At 43.9% G+C, this 19733-nt stretch overlaps 1 protein-coding gene across 1 annotated transcript; it reads right to left on the bottom strand.

Annotated features, from left to right (window-relative positions):
* Window positions 1–1806: 1806 nt before the first annotated feature.
* Window positions 1807–19672, bottom strand: LOC110504477. The gene is made up of 10 exons (XM_036970259.1): window positions 19468–19672; window positions 15924–16101; window positions 14052–15614; window positions 12133–12225; window positions 9270–9374; window positions 8701–8810; window positions 8169–8526; window positions 7565–7730; window positions 3091–3185; window positions 1807–2812 (listed from the first exon to the last, which is right to left on the bottom strand). Exons 2-10 carry the CDS (start codon window positions 16078–16080, stop codon window positions 2727–2729), a joined length of 2733 nt encoding a protein of 910 aa, XP_036826154.1. The 5' UTR covers window positions 16081–16101; window positions 19468–19672; the 3' UTR covers window positions 1807–2726.
* Between the last annotated feature and the right edge of the window lie 61 nt (window positions 19673–19733).

The raw sequence follows: 19733 nt of genomic DNA on the forward strand, positions 1-19733 counted from the left end.
TTCTCTACCCACACACTCACTAGAATCTACCCACACACTCACTAGTCTCTACCCACACACTCACTAGCCTCTACCCACACACTGACTAAACTCTACCCACACACTCACTAGACTCTACCCACACACTCACTAGAATCCTCCCACACACTCACTAGTCTCTACCCACACACTCACTAGAATCTACCCACACACTCACTAGTCTCTACCCACACACTCACTAGCCTCTACCCACACACTCACTAGACTCTACACACACACTCACTAGCCTCTACCCACACACTGACTAGACTCCACCCACACAATCACACGTACTACACCACATATTCTCCCACATGCAAAACAAGCACACTTGCATATTGACGCCACACTCACACACACTCTTCACATACGCTGCTGTTACTGTGTTTATTATCTATCTTGATTGACAAGACACTTTAACCCCTACATATGGTACATGTTACCTCAACTACCTGATACTCCCTTTATATAGCCATGTTATTACCTGGTACTCCCTGTATATACCCATGATATTACCTGGTACTCCCTGTATATAGCCATGTTATTACCTGGTACTTCCTGTTTATAGCCATGTTATTACCTGGTACTCCCTTTATATAGCCATGTTATTACCTGGTACTCCCTGTATATAGCCATGTTATTACCTGGTACTTCCTGTATATAGCCATGTTATTACCTGGTACTCCCTGTATATAGCCATGTTATTACCTGGTACTCCCTGTATATAGCCATGTTATTACCTGGTACTTCCTGTATATAGCCATGTTATTACCTGGTACTCCCTGTATATAACCATGTTATTACCTCCCTGTATATAGCCATGTTATTACCTGGTACTCCCTGTATATAACCATGTTATTACCTGGTAGTCCAAGTATATATCCATGTTATTACCTGGTACTCCCTGTTTATAGCCGTGTTATTACCTGGTACTCCCTGTATATAGCCATGATATTACCTCCCTGTATATAGTCATGTTATTACCTGGTACTCCCTGTATATAGCCATGTTATTACCTGGTACTCCCTGTATATAGCCATGTTATTACCTGGTATTCCCTGTATATAGCCATGTTATTACCTGGTACTCCCTGTATCCAGCCATGTTATTACCTGGTACTCCAAGTATATAACCATGTTATTACCTGGTACTTCCTGTATATAGCCATGTTATTACCTGGTTCTTCCTGTTTATAGACATGTTATTACCTGGTACTCCCTGTATATAGCCATGTTATTACCTGGTACTCCTTGTATATAGCCATGTTATTACCTGGTAATCCCTGTATATAGCCATGTTATTACCTGGTACTCCTTGTATATAGCCATGTTATTACCTGGTACTCCCTGTATATAGCCATTATATTACTTGGTACTCCCTGTTTATAGCCATGTTACTACCTGGTACTTCCTGTTTATAGCCATGTTACTACCTGGTACTTCCTGTTTATAGCCCTGTTACTACCTGGTACTTCCTGTTTATAGCCATGTTATTACCTGCTACTTCCTGTTTATAGCCCTGTTACTACCTGGTACTTCCTGTTTATAGCCATGTTATTACCTGCTACTTCCTGTTTATAGCCTCGTTATTGTTTTCATTGTCTTCCTTTTTCCTTATTAATTTAGCAAACATGTGTCTTACTTTTTAACTTCACCGTTGGTTAAGGGCTCGTAAATCAGCATTTCACGGTAAAGTCTACCCCTGCTGTATTTGGCACATGTGGAAAATAACGTTTGATTTGATGATCTGAAATGTTGGTTACAGAGCAGAACAAAGTGGAGAAATAAGTATATTTAATTAGAGTTTTATTCTGAAAGTATAACTTCACTATATACATGGATCTACAACAGTTTTTTTGAAAGTATAACTTCACTATATACATGGATCTACAACAGTTTTTTTAAAAGTATAACTTCACTATGTACATGGATCTATTGCAGTAAATTGCCAAAGCAAATAATGCTTTTCAATGTTGCATGTATGCATTTGGCCTGCGTCAATCTCCCATATTAAACAATATATATATTCCCAGTTAAACAGTACTTCACAATAATGTATTATTAATTTATACCCAGCAGCATCGTACATTCACATACATCATCCTTCATTAATCCCTCATTTAGAGTTCTACATCATCCTTCATTAATCCCTCATTTAGAGAACTACATCACCCTTCATTAATCCCTCATTTAGAGAACTACATCATCCTTCATTAATCCCTAATTTAGAGAACTACATCATCCTTCTTTAATCCCTCATTTAGAGTACTACATCATCCTTCATTAATCCCTAATTTAGAGCACTACATCATCCTTCATTAATCCCTCATTTAGAGCACTACATCATCCTTCATTAATCCCTCATTTAGAGAACTACATCATCCTTCATTAATCCCTCATTTAGAGTACTACATCATCCTTCATTAATCCCTCATTTAGAGAACTACATCATCCTTCATTAATCCCTCATTTACATAATCAAATCATACAGAACAAAACAAAACATACTTATAATCCTAAAATCGAATCTCAAATGCACATATTTATATATGATTACATCGACAACATACAGAATAAATATGTAACAACTGTTCCTCAACATGTTTGAGAGACATATTGGATGGTGGCCTGAGGTGGGTGGGTCCAGTATCTGATCTGAGTGTCGTCATTGGTCAACAGAGGATGGAGGGACGGAGGGAAGGGTCCTCCTCACAACATACTGGTCTTCACCCTCTCAAAGATCTGTCGGACCTTCACAGCCGGGACGCAGCCTTCCCTCACGATACTAATCGTGCCTGGAGGAGGAGGAAACACAATATTGACTGAGTGATCACTGACACACAATGAATCATAGGGTGGGACAAGGGTTGCAATGTCCCGGTAGCGTTCCCAGGTTTTCTAGAAATCCTGGTCAGAGGATTCTTTGAAATCCAGGAATCTTTCAACCTGTATTTCTGGAAAGCCTGGGAATTTGGGGAAAGTTTCCAGAATGTTACATCCCAAGACAGGACAACACAACCTAAGAGGTTAGTAATTAGTTATTGTAGTGTGCTTCTGTTCTGTAACATCATACCTTCATCTATCTTGAGGCAGTTCACCACCGTTGAGGCTACGATCTCGTTGGAATCCCCATCACACAGAATCCCCTGGATCTTATGGCCCAGCCGACTAGGATACACATAGAGACAGACAGTGTCAGGGTAGGTTCAGGTTCAGGTTTAGATTGGCCCAGCCGACTAGGATACACATAGAGACAGACAGTGTCAGAGTAGGTTCAGGTTCAGGTTTAGATTGGCCCAGCCGACTAGGATACACATAGAGACAGACAGTGTCAGAGTAGGTTCAGGTTCAGGTTTAGATTGGCCCAGCCGACTAGGATACACATAGAGACAGACAGTGTCAGAGTAGGTTCAGGTTCAGGTTTAGATTGGCCCAGCCGACTAGGATACACATAGAGACAGACAGTGTCAGAGTAGGTTCAGGTTCAGGTTCAGGTTCAGGTTCAGGTTCAGGTTCAGGTTCAGGTTTAGATTGGCCCAGCCGACTAGGATACACATAGAGACAGACAGTGTCAGAGTAGGTTCAGGTTCAGGTTTAGATTGGCCCAGCCGACTAGGATACACATGGAGACAGACAGTGTCAGGGTAGGTTCAGGTTCAGGTTCAGGTTTAGATTGGCCCAGCCGACTAGGATACACATAGAGACAGACAGTGTCAGAGTAGGTTCAGGTTCAGGTTTAGATTGGCCCAGCCGACTAGGATACACATAGAGACAGACAGTGTCAGAGTAGGTTCAGGTTCAGGTTTAGATTGGCCCAGCCGACTAGGATACACATAGAGACAGACAGTGTCAGAGTAGGTTCAGGTTCAGGTTTAGATTGGCCCAGCCGACTAGGATACACATAGAGACAGACAGTGTCAGAGTAGGTTCAGGTTCAGGTTTAGATTGACCCAGCCGACTAGGATACACATAGAGACAGACAGTGTCAGAGTAGGTTCAGGTTCAGGTTTAGATTGACCCAGCCGACTAGGATACACATAGAGACAGACAGTGTCAGAGTAGGTTCAGGTTCAGGTTCAGGTTTAGATTGACCCAGCCGACTAGGATACACATAGAGACAGACAGTGTCAGAGTAGGTTCAGGTTCAGGTTCAGGTTTAGGTTAGATTTAGATTGGCCCAGCCGACTAGGATACACATAGAGACAGACAGTGTCAGAGTAGGTTCAGGTTTAGGTTAGGTTTAGATTGGCCCAGCCGACTAGAGTACACATAGAGACAGACAGTTTCAGAGTAGGTTCAGGTTCAGGTTAGGTTTAGATTGCCCCAGCCGACTAGGATACAGATAGAGACAGACAGTGTCAGAGTAGGTTCAGGTTCAGGTTTAGGTTAGGTTTAGATTGCCCCAGCCGACTAGGATACACATAGAGACAGACAGTGTCAGAGTAGGTTCAGGTTTAGGTTTAGGTTAGGTTTAGATTGCCCCAGCCGACTAGGATACACATAGAGACAGACAGTGTCAGAGTAGGTCTACTACACCTGTTGTATTCAGCATTTCACTGTAAGATCTACTACACCTGTTGTATTCAGCATTTCACTGTAAGGTCTACTACACCTGTTGTATTCAGCATTTCACTGTAAGGTCTACTACACCTGTTGTATTCAGCATTTCACTGTAAGGTCTACTACACCTGTTGTATTCATAATTTCACTGTAAGGTCTACTACACCTGTTGTATTCAGCATTTCACTGTAAGGTCTACACACCTGTTGTATTCAGCAGTTCACTGTGAGGTCTACTACACCTGTTGTATTCAGCATTTAACAGTAAGGTCTACTACACCTGTTGTATTCAGCATTTCACTGTAAGGTCTACTACACCTGTTGTATTCAGCATTTCACTGTAAGGTCTACTACACCTGTTGTATTCAGCATTTCACTGTGAGGTCTACTACACCTGTTGTATTCATAATTTCACTGTAAGGTCTACTACACCTGTTGTATTCAGCATTTCACTGTAAGGTCTACACACCTGTTGTATTCAGCAGTTCACTGTGAGGTCTACTACACCTGTTGTATTCAGCATTTAACAGTAAGGTCTACTACACCTGTTGTATTCAGCATTTCACTGTAAGGTCTACTACACCTGTTGTATTCAGCATTTCACTGTAAGATCTACTACACCTGTTGTATTCAGCATTTCACTGTAAGGTCTACTACACCTGTTGTATTCAGCATTTCACTGTAAGGTCTACTACACCTGTTGTATTCAGCATTTCACTGTAAGGTCTACTACACCTGTTGTATTCAGCATTTCACTGTAAGGTCTACACACCTGTTGTATTCAGCAGTTCACTGTGAGGTCTACTACACCTGTTGTATTCAGCATTTAACAGTAAGGTCTACTACACCTGTTGTATTCAGCATTTCACTGTAAGGTCTACTACACCTGTTGTATTCAGCATTTCACTGTAAGGTCTACTACACCTGTTGTATTCAGCATTTCACTGTAAGGTCTACTACACCTGTTGTATTCAGCATTTCACTGTAAGGTCTACTACACCTGTTGTATTCAGCATTTCACTGTAAGGTCTACTACACCTGTTGTATTCAGCATTTCACTGTAAGGTCTACTACACCTGTTGTATTCAGCATTTCACTGTGAGGTCTACTACACCTGTTGTATTCAGCATTTCACTGTAAGGTCTACTACACCTGTTGTATTCATAATTTCACTGTAAGGTCTACTACACCTGTTGTATTCAGCATTTAACAGTAAGGTCTACTACACCTGTTGTATTCAGCATTTCACTGTAAGGTCTACTACACCTGTTGTATTCAGCAGTTCACTGTGAGGTCTACTACACCTGTTGTATTCATAATTTCACTGTAAGGTCTACTACACCTGTTGTATTCAGCATTTCACTGTAAGGTCTACTACACCTGTTGTATTCAGCATTTCACTGTAAGGTCTACTACACCTGTTGTATTCAGCATTTCACTGTAAGATCTACTACACCTGTTGTATTCAGCATTTCACTGTAAGGTCTACTACACCTGTTGTATTCAGCATTTCACTGTAAGGTCTACTACACCTGTTGTATTCATAATTTCACTGTAAGGTCTACTACACCTGTTGTATTCAGCATTTCACTGTAAGGTCTACTACACCTGTTGTATTCAGCATTTCACTGTGAGGTCTACTACACCTGTTGTATTCAGCATTTCACTGTAAGGTCTACTACACCTGTTGTATTCAGCATTTCACTGTGAGGTCTACTACACCTGTTGTATTCAGCATTTCACTGTAAGGTCTACTACACCTGTTGTATTCAGCATTTCACTGTAAGGTCTACTACACCTGTTGTATTCAGCATTTCACTGTGAGGTCTACTACACCTGTTGTATTCAGTATTTCACTGTAAGGTCTACTACACCTGTTGTATTCAGCATTTCACTGTGAGGTCTACTACACCTGTTGTATTCAGCATTTCACTGTAAGGTCTACTACACCTGTTGTATTCAGTATTTCACTGTAAGGTCTACTACACCTGTGTATTTGGCGCATGTGACAAATAACATTTGATTTGATTTTGTTTGTACGAAGGATTCCACCCTAGATCAGCTAGATGCAGGCAAGGCGGTATTGAATGTGTCACTGTCTGTCACCTTGATTACACGACCTGTGCACCTACATTGTAAACGTTCATTCGTAGGCTAGGTTGTAGCAACCTCATGATGGGTAGAGGGAAAATTAGAGTTTCATGTAGTAGCCTAAACCGATCACTGTTACATTGAACTGGGTGAATGGAATAATGAATTCCAGTCATTCAATATGCTGTAATAGATTTAAGAATAATCGTCCTCACTATTCTTAAACGGCACCTACCATCAATGGAAACTAATCATCATGACCCTACAGCCAGCAGGACACAAGGCAGAGTACTGATTAACACAGATATATTAGTAGAACTGGATATTTACACAGCAGGCTGACTGATATGAAACCAGTCTGACAGGAAATATCAGACCAGTTTACAATACAAACAGCAATCCAAGATAGAAAAATACTTCAATACTGACATCACTTTCAGTATCACCATCAGCATGAAGGGAGCATAGCTGTTCAAACTATCTGATGAAGGCAGCATAGCTGTTCAAACTATCTGATGAAGGCAGCATAGCTGTTCAAACTATCTGATGAAGGCAGCATAGCTGTTCAAACTATCTGATGAAGGCAGCATAGCTGTTCAAACTATCTAATGAAGGCAGCATAGCTGTTCAAACTATCTAATGAAGGCAGCATAGCTGTTCAAACTATCTGATGAAGGCAGCATAGCATACCAACAGGCTTAAGTGCTTAAGTATAGGTGAGTACAGGGTACAGGTGAGTACAGGTGGGTACAGGTGAGAACAGGCGAATACAGGTGGGTAGAGGTGGGTACAGGTGAGAACAGGCGAATACAGGTGGGTAGAGGTGAGAACAGGCAAGTACAGGTGAGTAGAGGTGGGTACTGGTGGGTACAGGTGAGTGTTATGATAGGACTTTACCTGATGACCATGTCGTGGTGCGTGCTGTCGGGTTCTCCACTTGGATTGGCTGAGGTGATTGCAAGTGGTCCGGTGATGTTACACAGGTGTCCTGTGACGGTGTGGTCAGGGACTCGGATCATGATGCTATCATTGGTCCCCACGCGGTCGTAGGCCGGACCCACACCTGGACAACATAGGTAAACAATTAGAACATCAATCGAATAATCGCTCACAATATAGAATAAAGAGACCAAATAATATGTTGTTTCTATAAGTGGAAATCAGGCATGCTGTTATCAAACCATTTCTGAGAGTATCCCTAACTCTAAACCAATGTAACCCGGCAGGGTAGCCTAGTGGTTAGAGCGTTGGACTAGTAAGCGGAAGGTTGCAAGTTCAATCCCCTTAGTTGACAAGGTACATATCTGTAATTCTGCACCTGAACAGGCAGTCAACCCACTGTTCCTAGGCTGTCATTGAAAATAAGAACGTGTTCATAACTGACTTGCTTAGTTAAATAAAGTTTTAAAAAACTATTTAAAATCCCAATGCAGTTGAAGCCACCCTCCTCCTCCCCTCTCCTCCCCTCCTCACCCCTCTCCTCCCCCTCCTCACCCCTTACCCAGTCTGAGTAGCCAGTCTCCCTTGCTGACGATGCAGCTGATCCCTCCAGGGTAGACGTTCCTCATGAATTCCCAGAGTAGAGAGCTGAATGGGGGCTTGGCTGCCACCAGCTGCTCCACACTGGAGATACAGATACAGATGGGTTTCTCTGCTGGACGGTCCTTAATGTTGTAGATGTTCTCGATGGCCTGAGGGTTCTTGCAGGATGCGGCCAGGGCGTAGACCGTATCGGTGGGGATTCCACAGACCCCCCCGTCGTCCAGCAGTCTGGAGATCTTCAGAAGACCGCTGGTCAGTCTGGAGTCTGCTACGGGACAAGGCAGGGCAGGGGAGGACATCTGCTGCTGATTCACATCCTGAGACACAACAACACAGGGAGAGAGACACACGATATGGAACACAATAGAAAAGGAATGAACTGGATTGGAGAAAAGTAGAATAAAATGTAATGAAGCACATGAACCCACTCCATTCTACTTGTCAGCTCATCCAGTGGAAAGCAACAGAATGGAATAGTGCCTTGTTCTCACCTTAACCAGTGGAGGCCCCATGGGCATCACACTCTGACGGAAGGTACAGTTGACCAGTGATGCCAGGGTTCCATATAGACAGATGACAGAGAACACAGCTAGCATGGCAACTACAAGAACAACGCCAGAAATGTGTTAGAACAGTTACACAGCTGACATCTAGATTGCAAAATAATGTGTACATTTTACAGTTACTGTTTGAGCAGCAAACGTATTGATGGATACCACATAACACTGTCTGAATCACAAACCCAACACTTCAACCACTCCGATCACTCCATAAAGGGCAGATGGCCAAGTGTTGGTTTTGGGTTTCAGCCTTACTGTATATCACAATAGGTTGGTGGAACCTTCATTGGGAAGAAATGAGGGCTTGTTCTATTGACTGGAACAGAATCAGTGGAATGGTAGCAAATACATCAAACACATAGTTTCAAGGTGGTTGATGCCATTCCATTTGCTCCGTTCCGGCCATTATTATGAGCCGTTCTCCCCTCAGGAGCCTCCTGAGCCGTTTATGTAGAATGTGAGTCCTGTCAGTGTAGGGAGGTGAAAAGCAGGTCACTTACTCTCCAGCTGGTAGGGGAGCTGTTGCAGAGTGGACAGGAGGAAACACACCAGAACTATCTCCATGACCACGGTCAGAGACAAGAGGACCAGGTTACCATACGCAGCTGGAGGAGACATGGAGAGGGTTAGGACCAGGTTACCATACGCAGCTGGAGGAGACATGGAGAGGGTTAGGACCAGGTTACCATGGAGAGGGTTAGGACCAGGTTACCATACGCAGCTGGAGGGGACATGGAGAGGGTTAGGACCAGGTTACCATGGAGAGGGTTAGGATCAGGTTACCATGGAGAGGGTTAGGACCAGGTTACCATGGAGGGGGTTAGGACCAGGTTACCATGGAGCGGGTTAGGACCAGGTTACCATGGAGAGGGTTAGGACCAGGTTACCATGGAGAGGGTTAGGACCAGGTTACCATGGAGAGGGTTAGGACCAGGTTACCATGGATAGGGTTAGGACCAGGTTACCATGGAGGGGGTTAGGACCAGGTTACCATGGAGGGGGTTAGGACCAGGTTACCATGGAGAGGGTTAGGACCAGGTTACCATGGAGAGGGTTAGGACCAGGTTACCATGGAGGGGGTTAGGACCAGGTTACCATGGAGGGGGTTAGGACCAGGTTACCATGGAGAGGGTTAGGACCAGGTTACCATGGAGAGGGTTAGGACCAGGTTACCATGGAGAGGGTTAGGACCAGGTTACCATGGAGAGGGTTAGGATCAGGTTACCATGGAGAGGGTTAGGACCAGGTTACCATGGAGGGGGTTAGGACCAGGTTACCATGGAGGGGGTTAGGACCAGGTTACCATGGAGAGGGTTAGGACCAGGTTACCATGGAGAGGGTTAGGACCAGGTTACCATGGAGATGTTTAGGACCAGGTTACCATGGAGAGGGTTAGGACCAGGTTACCATGGAGAGGGTTAGGACCAGGTTACCATGGAGAGGGTTAGGACCAGGTTACCATGGAGAGGGTTAGGATCAGGTTACCATGGAGGGGGTTAGGACCAGGTTACCATGGAGAGGGTTAGGACCAGGTTACCATGGAGAGGGTTAGGACCAGGTTACCATGAAGATGGTTAGGACCAGGTTACCATGGAGAGGGTTAGGACCAGGTTACCATGGAGAGGGTTAGGACCAGGTTACCATGGAGAGGGTTAGGACCAGGTTACCATGGAGAGGTTTCGGACCAGGTTACCATGGAGTGGGTTAGGACCAGGTTACCATGGAGAGGCTTAGGACCAGGTTACCATGGAGAGGTTTCGGACCAGGTTACCATGGAGAGGGTTAGGACCAGGTTACCATGGAGAGGCTTAGGACCAGGTTACCATGGAGAGGGTTAGGACCAGGTTACCATGGAGAGGGTTAGGACCAGGTTACCATGGAGAGGGTTAGGACCAGGTTACCATGGAAAGGGTTAGGACCAGGTTACCATGGAGAGGGTTAGGACCAGGTTACCATGGAGAGGTTTAGGACCAGGTTACCATGGAGTGGGTTAGGACCAGGTTACCATGGAGAGGGTTAGGACCAGGTTACCATGGAGAGGGTTAGGACCAGGTTACCATGGAGAGGGTTAGGACCAGGTTACCATGGAGAGGGTTAGGACCAGGTTACCATGGATAGGGTTAGGACCAGGTTACCATGGAGAGGGTTAGGACCAGGTTACCATGGAGAGGTTTCGGACCAGGTTACCATGGAGTGGGTTAGGACCAGGTTACCTTGGAGAGGGTTAGGACCAGGTTACCATGGAGAGGTTTCGGACCAGGTTACCATGGAGAGGGTTAGGACCAGGTTAACATGGAGAGGGTTAGGACCAAGTTACCATGGAGAGGGTTAGGACCAGGTTACCATGGAGAGGGTTAGGACCAGGTTACCATGGAGAGGGTTAGGACCAGGTTACCATGGAGAGGTTTCGGACCAGGTTACCATGGAGTGGGTTAGGACCAGGTTACCATGGAGAGGCTTAGGACCAGGTTACCATGGAGAGGTTTCGGACCAGGTTACCATGGAGAGGGTTAGGACCAGGTTACCATGGAGAGGCTTAGGACCAGGTTACCATGGAGAGGGTTAGGACCAGGTTACCATGGAGAGGGTTAGGACCAGGTTACCATGGAGAGGGTTAGGACCAGGTTACCATGGAAAGGGTTAGGACCAGGTTACCATGGAGAGGGTTAGGACCAGGTTACCATGGAGAGGTTTAGGACCAGGTTACCATGGAGTGGGTTAGGACCAGGTTACCATGGAGAGGGTTAGGACCAGGTTACCATGGAGAGGGTTAGGACCAGGTTACCATGGAGAGGGTTAGGACCAGGTTACCATGGAGAGGGTTAGGACCAGGTTACCATGGATAGGGTTAGGACCAGGTTACCATGGAGAGGGTTAGGACCAGGTTACCATGGAGAGGTTTCGGACCAGGTTACCATGGAGTGGGTTAGGACCAGGTTACCTTGGAGAGGGTTAGGACCAGGTTACCATGGAGAGGTTTCGGACCAGGTTACCATGGAGAGGGTTAGGACCAGGTTAACATGGAGAGGGTTAGGACCAAGTTACCATGGAGAGGGTTAGGACCAGGTTACCATGGAGTGGGCACTACTTTAGACCAGTAACCTATTCCCTATATAGTGCACTACTGTAGACCAGTGCCCTATTCCCTATATAGTGCACCACTTTAGACCAGGGCCTATTCTCTATATAGTGCACTACTTTAGACCAGGGCCTATTCTCTATATAGTGCACTACTTTAGACCTGGACCCATGGGGCTGTGTAGGGAATAGAATGACATTAGGGAAAACCCACTCCGTTCTTCTCTCCCTCTGTATTGCATCAGGACAAGAGGTAGATATAGATGATTTCATGTAAAGACTGACCGATGAGCATGAGGAAAGCGTTGATAACCAGGAAAGCGATGGCTCCAGCTGTAAACCCATAGGATCCTACTGGAGAGATCTGCAGCAAGGGGCCTGAGAAAAGAACACAGAGATGTTTTACTGAAACAGGCAACAGAGCATGGAGACAGCAACAACAACAACAACAACAACATCAACAACATTAACAACATTAACAACAATATTAACAACAAGCACATCAACAACATCAACAACAACATCAACAACATTAACAACAACATTAACAACAAGCACATCAACAGCAACAACAACAAGATCAACAACATCAACAACATCAACAACAACATTAACAACAACATTAACAACAACATTAACAACAAGCACATCAACAGCAACAACAACAACAACAACAACAACCACATCAACAACATCAACAACAACATCAACAACATCAACAACATCAACAACAACATCAACAACATTAACAACAACATTAACAACAAGCACATCAACAGCAACAACAACAAGATCAACAACATCAACAACCACATCAACAACATCAACAACAACATCAACAACATTAACAACAACATTAACAACAAGCACATCAACAGCAACAACAACAGCAACAACAACAACCACATCAACAACATCAACAACATCAACAACAACATCAACAACATTAACAACAACATTAACAACAAGCACATCAACAGCAACAACAACATCAACAACAACAAGATCAACAACAACATCATCAACAACAACAACAACAACAACAGGGTACGAGATAATTACATGGCTATATATACGGGGTATCAGGTAATTACATGGCTATATATACAGGGTACCAGATAATAACATGGCTATATATACGGGGTATCAGGTAATAACATGGCTATATATACGGGGTATGAGGTAATAACATGGCTATATATACGGGGTATCAGGTAATTACATGGCTATATATACGGGGTATCAGGTAATTACATGGCTATATATACGGGGTATCAGGTAATTACATGGCTATATATACGGGGTATCAGGTAATAACATGGCTATATATACGGGGTATGAGGTAATAACATGGCTATATATACGGGGTATCAGGTAATAAGATGGCTATATATACAGGGTATCAGATAATAACATGGCTATATATACAGGGTATGAGATAATAACATGGCTATATATACAGGGTACGAGATAATAACATGGCTATATATACAAGGTACGAGAAAATAACATGGCTATATATACAAGGTACGAGATAATAACATGGCTATATATACAGGGTACGAGAAAATAACATGGCTATATATACAGGGTATCAGGTAATTACATGGCTATATATACGGGGTATCAGGTAATAAGATGGCTATATATACAGGGTATCAGATAATAACATGGCTATATATACAGGGTATGAGATAATAACATGGCTATATATACAGGGTATCAGGTAATAACATGGCTATATATACAGGGTACCAGATAATAACATGGCTATCTATACAGGGTATGAGATAATAACATGGCTATATATACAGGTTATCAGATAATAACATGGCTATATATACAGGGTATCAGATAATAACATGGCTATATATACAGGTTATCAGATAATAACATGGCTGTATATACAGGGTATCAGATAATAACATGGCTATATATACGGGGTATCAGACAATAACATGGCTATATATACAGGGTATCAGATAATAACATGGCTGTATATACAGGGTAGAAGAGGTAGAAGTGTTTCAGGGTCCTGTTGGTTGCAGACTTGGTACATTGGTACTGCTTGCCGTGCGGTAGCAGAGAGAACATTCTATGGCTTGGGTGGCTGGAGTCTGAATTTTTATGGGGCTTTTCCTAGTTATGAAAAAAGTTAACTCCAGTTAGGATTGGTTAGTGTTAGCTTGAAGTCATCCACATACCTGCGAAGCGATACCATGTCCAGGTGGCCCAGACAGACAGGTAGAAGGATGGGATGACGGAGCCAAACCTCTGTCCTCCTCTGACCTGCAGCCTGCTGACAAACCCCTGTACCACCGCTCCAGATACCAGAACCCAGGGAACACTCAGTCGCAGGAAGGACACGCTCTGACTGGATGAGGCCGCGTGGAGCGCCGAGAGAGCGGCCACACCGTTGGTCAGGTAGAACAGAGCGTCAGGGATCTGATTGGTCGGGGAGGATGCTGATGATGATGAAGGCAGCGCCCCCTGGAGTTTCCCCGGGGAGCGAAAGCAGGACAGGAAGGAGTGGAGACGGTCGGAGGAGATGGGCTGAGGACCCACCGGGATCAGACTCTTCTCAGCGATGGAGTTGATCAGGCGGCAAAATGTCCCGTAGAGCGAAGCGGAGGCGAACAGGGAACAGGACACCCCGAAGAACACATAGTACCCCTGGAGGGGGATCTGGGGGACCGTGGAGACGGACAGCAGCAGGAACAGAGCATTATGGGTAACCTCCAGGGTGTCATTACTCAGACTGACAACTAGGAGGAGGAGCGCCACCGCCACGAAGAACCAATCACCAACCATCGCCTGTCTCCCAGTAGCCACCTCTCTCTCCGGCTCCGACACGATCACAGCCGACAACACAAACTCCTCCCACGCCTTGGTAAGCCAGTAGGTGGCATGCAGGCCGGCCTTGGTGACCAGGTAGCCATCTTGCCGCAGGTGAGCGTAGTAGCTAGAGAGGAGTTGAGCAGCAGAGATTATGGAGACCCACACAGCACCCAGGGAGAAGGATGTGACGTATCCAAAGCTGTAGAACAACATGATGAAGGGAGACACCGTGTCACAGAAGAAGAAGAGCGCCTGAGGTTCAGCGTACTTGGTGTTCTTCTTCTTCTCCTGTCCCAGGCTCTGGGCGCTGGCCGCAGGGCTGTTGGTCCCCAGCAGGAGCACGTTGAACAGCGGCGTGCCGAACCCCTTGAGGACATAGCGCTGCGCCAGACCTTTCACCAACAGGGCGGCGCTGCCGTACACGGCGAAAAGGAGGATGAGGAGTTCTAGAATGCCAGAGACGACCAGTGGCCAGGCCGAGGACACGCCCACCGCCACAGCCTCAAACAGCAGGGTAAGCGTGATGGCACCGAACACGAAGGGCATGATGACGTTTACCGTGGCAGAGCAGAAGGCCAATAGGAAGGATAGAAGGATGTAGGGGACCAATCCCGCGATGGCAGACTGGGGGATGAGCAGGAGAGACAGCCAATCAGGGCTCTGCGAGGTGCTGTTCCAGAGTTCAGCCGACAGGGATAGGTTGGTCGTGAGGGCAGTGAGCGGGGTCGTGTTACTCATCAGGTCATGTGACATGGTCAGGTTAGTTGTGATTGATTGGGATGCACCCAGGAAGATGCGTGTGGCACCATAGCTGCCCCAGAGAGCTGCATAGCCAATGAAGGCGGTGCCACTCAGGTGGTCGTATTTACGGAACGACAAGAGGCCGGCAATCAGCTGACACACTCCACCTATCAGGATGAGATGAACACCTGAAACACAACACAATGATGTTGAACAACACCAGAAACACAACACAGTGATGTTGAACAACACCTGAAACACAACACAGTGCTGTTGAACAACACCTGAAACACAACACAATGATGTTGAACAACACCTGAAACACAACACAATGATGTTGAACAACACCTGAAACACAACACAGTGCTGTTGAACAACACCTGAAACACAACACAGTGCTGTTGAACAACACCTGAAACACAACAGATCAAGAACAGGGAAAAGAGTAGGGTTAGTCATTGTGAAAGTGATTGTGATGGATGGATTGATTAGCGTACCTGCCAGAATGTTCTCCACCCCCTCTGCAGATACTCCGGTTCTAGCTGTGTTGAAGTTCTGCAGTAGAACCAGGAACGCACTGATCCCATTGGCCAACATACCCAACACCCCCGGCTCCCCATAGAAACTGGCGGGAAAACCATCCAAGGTTGCCATGGCACAGTGGTTTAGCTACAGCTGTAAAACAGAGAAGATCCGAATATCATGTCAACATGAGAGAGACAACTGGAAAATAAAGAAAGAGTGAGAGAGACGGCCGAATGATACAAATAGACGTTAATCAGTAGGCTTTTATTCCAGCCTTAGGTCAAATGTTTAACCACAAGGTTGTAGACTGAGCCCCCCTTGGCTCCCTCTTTCCTATGGGGAACCTGGTCAAAAGTAGTGCACTACAGTATATAGGGAGGAGGGGGCCATTTAGGATGCAGCCTAGCTGGTGTGGTTGGCTTGTCTGTCTGTCAACATGCTCCTCCAACCCAGGGCTGAGACTAGCTAAGCCTTCCTCTAGCTATACACTTAAACCTAATATTTGCTCTTTTTTATATCCTGTGGAATGGAAGTAAAGTATAAATGTGTTTCTGGTATAAATGTGTTTTGGATAATAAACCAGAAGATATATTTGGAGAGCTGATGATGTCACCGAGCCAGGCCATCCTGAAGGATAAATGTTTTGTTGACTGGAGAGATGACACATCCTCAACAGACAGACAGACAGACAGACAGACAGACAGACAGACAGACAGACAGACAGACAGACAGACAGACAGACAGACAGAGCATAGACAGTAGGTGGGCATTAGAGAGACAGACAGACACTCAGACAGGCAGGCAGAGGATAGACAGTAGGGGGGCATCAGAGAGACAGACAGACAATCAGACAGGCAGGCAGACAGACAGAGGAAAGACAGTAGGGGGGCGTTAGAGAGACAGACAGACAATCAGACAGGCAGACAGACAGACAGAGGATAGACAGTAGGGGGGGCATTAGAGAGACAGACAGACAATCAGACCGGCAGACAGACAGACAGACAGACAGACAGAGGATAGACAGTAGGGGGGCATTAGAGAGACAGACAGACAATCAGACAGACAGACAGACAGACAGACAGACAGACAGACAGACAGACAGACAGACAGACAGACAGACAGACAGACAGACAGACAGACAGAGACAGATATTCTTCATGTTAACTGATCCTATCTCAGCAGTCCTAGTCTGACAGACTTCCTGGATACGAAGCAGGCCAGATTTATCTCAATACTTCATGTTATTTCTCAGTGAACATAAAGATCACAGCTCCCTCTAGATGGAACACAGCAAACTACACTTATTATGAGAAAACATTTAGGAATTATTATATATATATATATACATAAGTATATCTGTTAAACTGTCATACTGTATATCTGTTAGACTGTCATACTGTATATCTGTTAGACTGTCATACTGTATATCTGTTAGACTGTCATACTGTATATCTGTTAGACTGTCATACTGTATATCTGTTAGACTGTCATACTGTATATCTGTTAGACTGTCATACTGTATATCTGTTAGGCTGTCATACTGTATATCTGTTAGACTGTCATACTGTATATCTGTTAGACTGTCATACTGTATATCTGTTAGACTGTCATACTGTATATCTGTTAGGCTGTCATATTGTATATCTGTTGGACTGTCATACTGTATATCTGTTAGACTGTCATACTGTATATCTGTTAGAATGTCATAATGTATATCTGTTAGACTGTCATACTGTATATCTGTTAAACTGTCATACTGTATATCTGTTAGACTGTCATAATGTATATCTGTTAGACTGTCATACTGTATATCTGTTAGACTGTCATACTGTATATCTGTTAGACTGTCATACTGTATATCTGTTAGACTGTCATACTGTATATCTGTTAACCTGTCATACTGTATATCTGTTAGGCTGTCATACTGTATATCTGTTAGACTGTCATACTGTATATCTGTTAGACTGTCATACTGTATATCTGTTAGACTGTCATACTGTATATCTGTTAGACTGTCATACTGTATATCTGTTAGACTGTCATACTGTATATATGTTAACCTGTCATACTGTATATCTGCTAGACTGTCATACTGTATATATGTTAACCTGTCATACTGTATATATGTTAACCTGTCATACTGTATATCTGTTAGACTGTCATACTGTATATCTGTTAGACTGTCATACTGTATATCTGCTAGACTGTCATACTGTATATATGTTAACCTGTCATACTGTATATATGTTAACCTGTCATACTGTATATCTGTTAGACTGTCATACTGTATATCTGTTAGACTGTCATACTGTATATCTGTTAGACTGTCATACTGTATATCTGTTAGACTGTCATATTGTATATCTGTTAGACTGTCATACTGTATATCTGTTAGACTGTCATACTGTATATCTGTTAGACTGTCATACTGTATATCTGTTAGACTGTCATACTGTATATCTGTTAGACTGTCATACTGTATATATGTTAACCTGTCATATTGTATATCTGTTAGACTGTCATACTGTATATCTGTTAGACTGTCATATTGTATATCTGTTAGACTGTCATACTGTATATCTGTTAGACTGTCATACTGTATATCTGTTAGACTGTCATACTGTATATCTGTTAGACTGTCATAATGTATATCTGTTAGACTGTCATACTGTATATCTGTTAGACTGTCATACTGTATATCTGTTAGACTGTCATACTGTATATCTGTTAGACTGTCATACTGTATATATGTTAGACTGTCATACTGTATATCTGTTAGACTGTCATACTGTATATCTGTTAGACTGTCATACTGTATATCTGTTAGACTGTCATACTGTATATCTGTTAGACTGTCATACTGTATATCTGTTAACCTGTCATACTGTATATCTGTTAGACTGTCATACTGTATATCTGTTAACCTGTCATACTGTATATCTGTTAGACTGTCATACTGTATATCTGTTAGACTGTCATACTGTATATCTGTTAACCTGTCATACTGTATATCTGTTAGACTGTCATACTGTATATCTGTTAGACTGTCATACTGTATATCTGTTAGACTGTCAAACATCAAGTATATTATTAAGTTGAGGACTATTTTTAGTTTAGTAGAGGTTTTCTACTAATATCAGACCTCTCTCTCTCTCTCTCTCTCACTCACTCTCTCTCTCACTCACTCACACTCGCTCTCACTCTCTACTCTCCACTCTCTCACTCTCTCTCTCTCACTCTCCACTCTGCTCTCCTGTCCTCATCTCTCTCTCTCACCATTTTACCATTTCTCCACTGAGAGTCTCTGCTAACTTGTCAGACAACTTCTCCACGGTGCTAAAAGCTGTTTTTAACTTTCTTTAACATTCATATTTACATCAAATACATGTTATTTCTAATCGTGCCATGAATGTTTTAAAATAATATATTGTTTGATCTGAAACTAGCCTATACAGTGTATTTACAGAGGGAAGAGATGGACAGATTATTCAGTGACAAGTAAGACAGAGTTTTTACCTGGCGGTGGTTAAGATGGTGATAATGATGATTGTCAGGCTGAGAGAGAGAAGAGGTGATGCTGGGACGGAGAGAGAGAAAGACTGTTAATCTGATGCTCTGGAGGAATGTTGATGTTTATCACCAGAAATATCCTGTCTTCAGGGTGGGAGGAGTTTCTGGAGTTCCCCTGGTCCCACCCTTGAGTGGTGACATCATACCTTACCTAAGAAGTCAATTACTTCCTTCTGATGATGATGATGAGGAGGAAAAATCTCAGCTTGTGA

Source organism: Oncorhynchus mykiss, chromosome 31 (assembly GCF_013265735.2).
Source record: "Oncorhynchus mykiss isolate Arlee chromosome 31, USDA_OmykA_1.1, whole genome shotgun sequence".
In the NCBI taxonomy this organism is placed as follows: Eukaryota; Metazoa; Chordata; class Actinopteri; order Salmoniformes; family Salmonidae; genus Oncorhynchus; species Oncorhynchus mykiss.

What these genes read in the sequence shown, in the direction of transcription:
- LOC110504477 (XM_036970259.1), bottom strand. Translation starts at nt 16,080, where the DNA reads ATGGCAACCTTGGATGGTTTTCCCGCCAGTTTCTATGGGGAGCCGGGG. An exon ending in GCTCCCCTACCAGCTGGAGA is followed by an intron (nt 8,811 to 9,269) that starts GTAAGTGACCTG and finishes TTGTTCTTGTAG; the next exon opens with TTGCCATGCTAGCTGTGTTC. An exon ending in CACCACGACATGGTCATCAG is followed by an intron (nt 3,186 to 7,564) that starts GTAAAGTCCTAT and finishes TGTGTATCCTAG; the next exon opens with TCGGCTGGGCCATAAGATCC.